This window comes from Etheostoma spectabile, chromosome 10 (genome assembly GCF_008692095.1).
Source record: "Etheostoma spectabile isolate EspeVRDwgs_2016 chromosome 10, UIUC_Espe_1.0, whole genome shotgun sequence".
NCBI lineage: Eukaryota > Metazoa > Chordata > Actinopteri > Perciformes > Percidae > Etheostoma > Etheostoma spectabile.
The window spans coordinates 13982559-13991925 of NC_045742.1; the positions used below are offsets into that span (position 1 = coordinate 13982559).

Sequence of the window (9367 nt, forward strand, 5' to 3'; positions counted from 1 at the left end):
CTGAGAAATGTAGTGTAACAGAAGTGCAAAACGCAGTAAAGTACAGAGTACTGTACAAAGTAATAGAATAAACAGTAAGGGACAGTATATTATTAATATACAGTCGGTATGGACAGTAGTTAGGCAACTTTTAATCCTGATTTGCAATCATTCCTTTCAGCAGTAACTTTAATTAATTTCTGCCATGTCTTCCAGCCGTGGCACAGCTGTATGACCCCGGAAGTTTCCTCCTGGGAGAGAAATGGAGAATAGCTCTCATACACTGCCACCCTCGTCACCATGTCCCTCCACTTTTGAAGGGTCCCTGCCTTTCTCCTCCTCGCCGCAGCAAACCTGCTCAAATGGCCGTGTTTCCCTCCCACTTTCACCCATTTCATTCCCCCCATCTCCTACCTCACTTTCTCCAGCAACAGGAGAGTCTAATAACTCGTCCTCGCCTTTTTCACACTGCACAGCATCTCAGTGTTTTGAGGGGCAAAACATTCAGTGCCTTAGCCCGGCGAACATAACTGACCAGGATGACCTGACCTGCCTCAACTGGCTGCATCAGAGGGGCAACCTCCTACCGCTGCAGCCCCTTCCCAAAATGACACCACTGCCTCAGCTAGAGTCCTCCGCACCTACCCAAGTTCTTCCTTCTGCCTCGTCCAAGCCACCGTACTCCTTCAGCAGTCTGATTTTCATGGCAATAGAAGACTCACCTGACAGGAGGCTTCCAGTGAAGGACATCTATGTTTGGATTGTGAACAATTTCCCCTACTACAGAACAGCTTCTGGAGGCTGGAGGAACTCCGTTCGACACAACTTGTCCCTGAGCAAGAGCTTTCGTCGCATTCAGAGGGACAAGAGCCAGGTGGGGACATCACTTCTTTGATTTATGGCAACCAGGTCATGTAATGAGTAGAGATTGTGCCTAAATTATAGGACAGAGATGTCCTTGAGCAACACACTATATTCAGTAGTCGACCCAGCAACTAAACTGCCCTACAGGGAAATGATGTACTCCGCAAGTTTTTTGAGGTTGTTACATGGTCTACTGTGTCAGAGTTCCATGGGCCACTGAAATGTTTCAAGTGTTTTTGTATGTTTTTTCCAGTCAGTGGGGAAGGGATCTCTGTGGTGTGTGTGTCCCGAGTATCGACCGGTGCTCCTCGAGGTGCTGAGGAAGACCCACAGTTATCACAGCACCAACATCAATTTGTTAAATAAGCCTGCATTGTGAGTATAGTCACATCATTCTTTGTGCAACAAGGCTGCAACAAATTATTTTCATTATGAGTTCATCTTTTATATTCATCATTAACTCCATAAATTGGTAGGTATACTGTATGTACTTGATGACTGAAGAATGTATACATTTTCTGTTGACTGACTCTTTGTATAAGATGAGTTTGATTACAGACAAAAAGTCAATACAGTCAATCAATTAGTGGTGAAATGATTAGTTGGCAAAAAAATGAATTGGCAATTTTAATAGTAGATGTAGTCACTTATCCAAGAAAAATTCCAAACCAGCACCAGCTTCTCAAATGTGAGAAGAATTGGGCATTTGTAAATTGAAATGGGCATCTTTCACTAGTTTCAGGTTTTTTAGATATACACTGATTGATTGGTTGGTTGGTTGGTTGGTTGGTTAGTTGATAGGTTGCTTGGTTGGAAGAAAAATAATCATTAGATAACAAAATATTACTTTTGTGATATTGCTTTCTAACCAGTGAATAAAATATTATTTGTGTGTTAAATAATTTACATTTTAATGACACACACTTGCACTGAGTTATACTTTAAACAAACAAATAAAAAACACATGTATGTAGTCTAACTATCTTGCCATATTGTGTGCAGGTTGGAAGGAGCTGAATTTGGGGTGCCTGCAGTGTGCGACTCTATGGAGATGTCAGGTTAGTGATAAGGGGAGACTCACAGCAGGCTCATGTCACTTAATTAGCACAATAACTTTATGATTTTTTTTTAGTCAGCAATATTTCATCAATGAAGTAACAGCCCTCTGTGACACTTTTATTACGTGCAGCCTTTCTCCCTGTCTGCAGCTTTCTCAACATGCAACATTGTTCCTGTGTTTGTATTCCGTTGTCATGGAAACAACCTTCTATTACCTTGGCAACTCAGCAATAGCCTAGCTTAGTCTCCTTTATGTCCCCTCGTTTTATTTCCGAGCCTATGCGCTATACGGGCCCACGTGCTCGCTAAAGAATCTGACAACTGGTCGTTCGACCAGCCTGATGGAAAACAAGTTATTAATGTATTACTTTTTGACTCATATTCTGCTTGATGTGTTGTTTTCTTTCATGCAGATCCTCTCTCTCACACCCTTCTTTCCACGCCCTCACCCCAAATCCTGACCACGGATAATTCAACTTTCTCTGAAAACCCACCGTGCCCTTTGACTCCGGATCACGAGGAGCTTGTCACTATGGAGTCAGTTGAATACCACCAGGGGGAGATCAGCGAGGAGATGGAGAAGGACCCCCTGTCAGACAGCGGGTATATTGAGTTACACTATTACCAGTCTCACCAGTACCAGTACCTGGTCCTGCCGGGTGACACAGAGTTGGACCTGGAGACTGTGGAGATCCTTCAGCTCGATGCCGAGGCCCAGGAGGCTGCTGGGTCGCTGCTGGACCTAGCAGGTGGCGGATATTAATGTTATATCCCATTTAACAATCACAACTGATGCAGTGCTTCAATTCTTTGTAAGCAAATACTCCAACAAAGCAACATAAAAGGGGATTTATGTTTTAAAGTCTTAAGTGATAATGGATGGAGTGATAATGTTTGGCAAATCGGCTGCTTCTCCCTGAGACGTTGACACTGCCCTAAGGCTTGTTTTGTAGTTAGGTAAAAATATACAGTAGACCACCATTTCGATGGATTAACAGACAATGGATCACAAACGTGTTCAGGCACTTTCAATGCAGAAGCTGATTTTATCACTATCCCGTACCATACACATAATCCCAACCTGGACAAAGACTTGCAAGTGTAATGTTGAACTGAAAAAATGTGGACAAAATTATTCTCTGAGATTTTAAAACTGAGGGGAAAGTATTAATAGAGTATGAGCTTCATTACAGTAGGTTTTTAGGTTTTCCACTGTGATTGTTTTTTAACACAAGTTCATTCTCAGGGGTGGAAAAACTGTTTCTAACTCAAGTAGAAGTATGTTTCTCAATTAAGATGTTTCCCAAGTTAGGGTTAGTTAAAAAGTTAATAAGTTAAGATTAATATAGCGTTGATTATCATTTCAATATGAACAGGTTTTAACAAACATTTCTTCTCCAATTCTTTAAAGTGGTGACCATAATTTCTTTATGAAAAGGTTTTCATTGAGGTAACTTTATGAAGAAAACAAATTACAAAGAAACCTAAGATGAATATCTTGCCCCTGTTACTGCAACCTATTCAGAAAATACTGCCTTTCAATTAGTTGAGTATAATACTTAATTAAAAAATACTTAATTTATGATGTAGTTGCAAATGTAGATTGCGCTTAAAAGGCGGGAAAGCACTACTCAAATACAACAATATGAGTACTTTCAATTGTATTTCTTAATTAATTTCTTTACACCCATTGTCATTCTTCATATAATGTTTGCTGGAATTGATTTGATGTACATGATTTTATGTTAAGTGAATGTCTTTACATGTTTGTGAATTTTAAAACCTAGATATATGATCTTGTAAGCAAAGCTAAATTGTCTTCAATCAGGAATAGTTTGATTGGAATTTTGAGTTAAAATGCAAAATGAACTCACTGCCATTTAAACCACTTGACAATTCAGGGTACACTGAATTTCTGTTTGTAAATTCGAGTTAGATTTTGAAATCTAACAAATAATATCTGTCATGCCGTTCTTGTGAATTAAATTACCTGTTTTTTATGTTCACTTTCGTTTAGGATCCATTGCAGTTTGTTACCATAAACATTGTTATAGGATATCTTATTTCCATCATGCATCCCATGTTGTTGTTTACACGAACAAGTTAAACTATCAGAGGGCGGAACAATTACCGGTACAGCCTCTGGACCATACAGTCTGAAAGATATTTGGTATGTCCTCCATAAAAAAACACGTTGCTAAGCTACAATGTAATTTTCATCCACGGAAATATTTTACATATGATTTGTGTGCATGCAAAACACCAAACTTGTGTTCCAATTACAATACCTGTCATCGACTTCCGTATTCGTAACTTCACATTAAAAACTACATTTCCCACAGCTATGAGGCAGTGCAGGTACATCGGGTAGCGTAGTTCTCTGGTAGTTCGTTGCCAGACTAAAGTACAAGCAAGGAAACCACACCAAAACTACATTTATCAGGCGACGTTGCGCAGGCTGTTTCGTAGAGGGGGAAAAAAAAAAGTTCTCGTAGTTGTTTTCATGCCAATGTAAAAAGTCACACTTTAGTCGTTTCTCGGATCTTGAGATTGTCTTGAAGCTGTTTGGAGACACCAAAGGTAACATTACCGTATAAAACAGCAGCAAAAGATTGCTGCCACGTTAGTTTCCTCAAACTCGTTTCCTTTGAAAGCTAACAACGGATACGCGTTAGCTTTTCACTGTTTTTGTTTGAGTACACGTACAGGCAATTAGCTAACGATCAGCCGTTAACTAGGAAACTAGTCCGTCAATAGTTATTAGCTTTAGCTAACGTTAGTTAGTTAGCTAGGTCATATGAGCTTCTTGTATGGAGATTATCGATAGAGATTTGTTTAGCTTAGCAACACAGGTACAAGTATTGCCAGGGTAGCCAATAACCTTTGCTTTGCTAAGATCAAGCAACGGAAATTGTAGAGAAGGGACTGTACAGTCAGGTTGAATCATGCGGTACTTTCTCACAACGAAGTGCAGGCAGATTACAAATGGTTTGTATATGGTTTTGTCGCATAGCTGCAGAATTGCTTTCTACATTGCAACATAATCACTGCATAGAAATGCCTGGCATGTGCTGCTGAATGCCACACCTTTTTGAGGTATTGGGTTTTTGGTGAAAGGAGAGAGCGAGCTTTGGGTGTTTTTTTTTTTTTTTTTTTTTTTTTTGGTGTGTAACCGCACATACCTTGTTGTGTTATGGAAGCACCTCCCTGTCCTTTGTCATCATGGGAGAAAGGACGTCCTCCTCAAAGAGCAGCAACAATGAAGTTCATTCAGGCGGCTAAAATGAACAGTGTATTGGACAGCATGGTGAATCCACTAGCTGGAGGCAAGCAGCATGACAGCCATAAGAGCGTACCACAGTCGGGTTCACACAAAGCTAAATATTGTGTCTAATGGAAAGATCAGTGCTTGTCTGATTTTAACAAGGCACAGAAGAAATGGTATTTGAGTAAAAAAGCTTTTGGTTGGATTATCTTCCAAATCTCATGTTTTAGTGCCGCCGGAAAGAGTCACTTTCGAATGTTTTCTGATCTGGATTATAGGCAGACAGTAACTATTGTGAATTGTACATTACAAGTTTAACTAGAGCCTAAACAATGTCTTGCTGCATGTGACTAGCAACACAAGTTATTGTAAAAGTTTTTTTTCTAACTTAAAATGCAGAAAAGCAGGCACTTCTACACATGATCAAAACTGTAACTAGCAAATGTTTGGTCAAAAAGGGTTTATTCCTCCTTTATCAAATGTATTTTGCTCCTTTTCTATGCGTCATTGTAAAATCATATTTGTTTGGGGAGATTTGTTTGTTTCAGTGACAATTTATAGACTACTACTATCAAAGAAATCGAAAAATAAATAAATAAATAAACAAAAATAGTAAGTTGCAGCTCTAGGATTTTTCCAGTACTAATATCAACCTGATGTTTTTGTCTGTGAAGTTCACAGGGACCGGTACCAGGATGGGGACTAAACCAGGCCCAGTACAGATCGTCACAGTGTGTAAGGAGGAACACTCCTTTGCTTTAGACACCGAGGCTTTGGCTCGGATTCTACTGGCTCCTGAGGTCCGAGACAAACACGTGGTCGTGCTGTCGGTGGCCGGAGCCTTCAGGAAGGGCAAGAGCTTCCTGCTTGATTTCATGCTCCGCTACATGTACAGAAAGGTGAGTCGCACAGTAACATGATCTTTCAGTGTTGCACTATTCTAGACATTCCATCATTGTGGATGTTATCAACTGCTCCTTGGAATCTGGCATAGTACCCACCTACTTTTAAACTGCCTCAGTCACCCCTACCCTAAAGAAGCCAGGTTTGGAGCCAGAGGATGCAAACAACTACTGGACAATCACCAACCTTCCATTTAAAAGTAAAATCCTGGAAAAAGAAGTTTCCACCCAAATCCATCAGAATATGTCCAACCATGAGCTCTATGAACCCCTTCAGTCAGGATTCAGGCCGTATCATAGTACAGAGACCGCCCTCATCAAAACCACAAATGATCAACTTGCCACTGCTGACTTATCAGCACGCTCATTGTCCTCGACATCTGCGTAGCCTTTGACACAACCTCCCATACCATTTTCCTTAACTGCCTATCCCATCACCTTGGTATTACTGGCACAGCTCTCTCCTGGTTTCAGTCTTACCTCTCACACAGGAAGCAATTTGTCACCATTAGCAACTCCCGCGCCGATCCAGGTCCAGTCAACCAGATCTGCCCCAAGCCTCTGTGCTTGGAAATCTCATCCTGGACACCATCTGCCCATCCTCTGAGGTCCACAACCTTGGTGTGGTCCTCCATCCATACACCCCAGCCGCAAACCTGCGGTCTTCAGACGCTGACCTGCTCTCCATTGCCCACACCAGACTCAGTACCTTTGGAGACAGAGCCTTTAGTGTTGCCCCATCCCTGTGGAACACCCTCCCTGCAGATATCCCAAATGCTACATCCCTGGACATATTTAACAAAACTCCTGAAACACCACCTGTTTACCATAGCCTACAACGCCCTTTAGCTCAGCCACAATTCTGTAAAGTGTCCTTGGTTTTCTTGAAAGGTGCTATATAAACAAAAGTTGTTGTTATTATTATAATATCTTACTCCTCATATCTGTCTACTGTACTTAGAGGTCATGACCAGTCAAGGGAACTTATTTGATGCTGAAATATTCTCAGGTTAACTAACGAGTGCTATTGAAACAGGGTAGTTCTTCCACCTATGTTGAAGGTGTGATAACCTAGAATAGTCTGTGGTTGGATGTCTGTGGTTGAATGTCATGTTAACACCCATCCCTGTTTTAACATGTGAACTAACTAGTTTTGGAATATTTGAGAATTTAGTCATTACCTATTTTAAAGAGTCCAGTCCATCAGTTGTTTTTCTACATATCTTGTAAACCTACCTCATGCTTGGCATAACATTTGCTCTGCTCATTGATAAATGTCATTGATTTTAGTAACTCAGTTACCTTTGCTGCAGTCCCACCATCAGGCCAAACTCTACAATTGAATGTTTCTGTCATGTAAGCAGTGCAGGTAAATGAATAGCGAATTGGGGAGATAATTATGACCTGACTAAGGTGTAGGGATAAGCACTGAAAAAAGAAATGAAAATACAGATTTTACTTTTATATTTTTCGCATTCTGATGTGTTTTTCCAATGACAATCTTCTGATTCTTTTCTTCATTTCAGTCTTTTTTCAAACTCCGTTAAAAATGTAACTTCTGTCACTGTTGAGGGGTTTGTGGGGAGAGGGGAATCAGAACAAATGTATTTAAAACAAGATGTTACCCATTTTAAATATTAAAAAAAAATAGAAAATCAATATGTTGCGGTCAACGTCGATATTGTGGCGGGCCGCCACAAATATATCAGTGTATTGGAAAGATTGACTTTGTGTTTAGATTATGCAGAACAGCTGGAGTTTCTTTTGTTAGTTCAGGGTAAAATGTCTGCAGCTGCTGTTTTATTCTTCAGGATAATTGGACCTACATGTTAAGGCATGTTTCATTTGAATAAGCACAGAGTTTGACAGAGAAGCTCCAGCCTGCCCCTGACTGATAGAGAAAGTGTTATTTGTATTTCTGCAGGATGATGAAAACTGGCTGGGTGAGGATGATGAGCCACTGACTGGATTTTCTTGGAGAGGGGGTTCAGAACCAGAGACAACAGGCATCCAGCTGTGGAGTGAAGTTTTCCTCATCAAAAAGAGTGATGGAACAGAGGTACATGCCTAATATATTTGGTTATTTATGTACCATATGTGTGTTGTCGGATGTTTACATGTAAATGAAAACACACGGTAATTATTATTACTTTTTATTTCACATATAGACAAGCTTTTTTTGGGGGGGGGGGGGGGGGGGGGATTTGTGTGCATACAGTGACGCAAAAGTGTGTGAAATTCGATGTTGTATGCACTCCAGGCGGCTAGGTGGCAGTGTGAAGCACTGAAACTCAACACCACCAACATCAATGCAGATCATTTCATGTGTTATGGAGTTTTATGTTATAAGTCATTTTAAGGATGTTTATTCAATTTAACAGCATTTCAACGCATACATTTCTAACAAATATTGAAGTGTTATTCTTATAACTAGTCTCACACCCGGGGTTCATGTCATGTGCTGTGTTTTGTGTCCTGTAGGTGGCAGTAGTGTTGATGGACACTCAGGGTGCCTTTGATAACCAGTCCACCGTGAAGGACTGTGCCACCATCTTTGCCCTCAGCACCATGACCAGCTCAATACAGGTAACTGATCTCTGATTATCAGTGATTATTTATTAATCTCTAATAATTCTTGTAATGTACGCTTACATAGTTTCTCTTTTGCAGATCTACAATCTGTCACAGAACATACAAGAGGACGATCTGCAGCAGTTACAGGTCTGTTGACGTTCGTGTGAAAAGAGGGAACCTCGTGTATTTTGATGCAAAACACCTGCTTTGTTGTGATTAGTGACGCATTTTTAAGACCGGATGTGAAATATAAAAGTGTTAAAAGAAGCCTTTCTGCATCTGACAGAAGGGTCTGTCAGTTATACCGCTTCTTAACATGAGGTGATCTCCAGATTTTTGCATCTTCTTAACTTTGCATCTTGGTCCACCTCACAGCTGTTCACGGAGTATGGTCGTCTTGCCATGGATGAGATCTTTCTGAAGCCCTTCCAAGTAAGAGAAACCACAGGATGTGATGCATTTGTTGCTGATGTTGTTTCTCTGTTTGTTAATACAAATGTATTATCTTTCATTCAACAACTTTTAATTTGCCTCCTACAGTCTTTGATGTTCCTAATCAGAGACTGGAGCTTCCCCTATGAATATGAGTACGGTTTTAAAGGAGGCAATAAATTCCTGGATAAACGGTTACAGGTAACTATTTCTTTCTTTTTTGTGATCAAATGTTTTTATTTAAAGATTACAAACAATATGCTGAGACATGAGAACATGTCCCAGGACCCCA

The 9367-nt window shown here is 40.4% G+C and overlaps 2 protein-coding genes across 4 annotated transcripts in view; both read left to right on the forward strand.

Annotated features, from left to right (window-relative positions):
- The window catches only part of si:ch211-145o7.3 (forkhead box protein N2), a 4728-nt gene extending 820 nt beyond the window's left edge, over positions 1–3908 (forward strand). Inside the window, exons 2-5 of one of the 2 annotated variants that reach the window (XM_032527267.1) lie at positions 174–853; positions 1097–1218; positions 1846–1901; positions 2316–3908. In XM_032527267.1, coding sequence (XP_032383158.1) covers positions 242–853; positions 1097–1218; positions 1846–1901; positions 2316–2665 — 1140 coding nt within the window. In that variant the 5' untranslated portion in view covers positions 174–241 and the 3' untranslated portion in view covers positions 2666–3908. The remainder of the gene's footprint in view (positions 1–173; positions 854–1096; positions 1219–1845; positions 1902–2315) is intronic. The other variant, XM_032527268.1, reaches the window with a different exon arrangement.
- A 313-nt stretch (positions 3909–4221) lies between these two features.
- Positions 4222–9367, forward strand: part of atl3 (atlastin 3) — a 9303-nt gene continuing 4157 nt past the window's right edge. The window contains exons 1-7 of one of the 2 annotated variants that reach the window (XM_032527262.1): positions 4222–4482; positions 5842–6066; positions 7994–8128; positions 8551–8655; positions 8740–8790; positions 9019–9075; positions 9184–9276. In XM_032527262.1, the coding sequence (XP_032383153.1) occupies positions 5863–6066; positions 7994–8128; positions 8551–8655; positions 8740–8790; positions 9019–9075; positions 9184–9276 (645 nt within the window). In that variant the 5' untranslated portion in view covers positions 4222–4482; positions 5842–5862. The remainder of the gene's footprint in view (positions 4483–5841; positions 6067–7993; positions 8129–8550; positions 8656–8739; positions 8791–9018; positions 9076–9183; positions 9277–9367) is intronic. The other variant, XM_032527263.1, reaches the window with a different exon arrangement.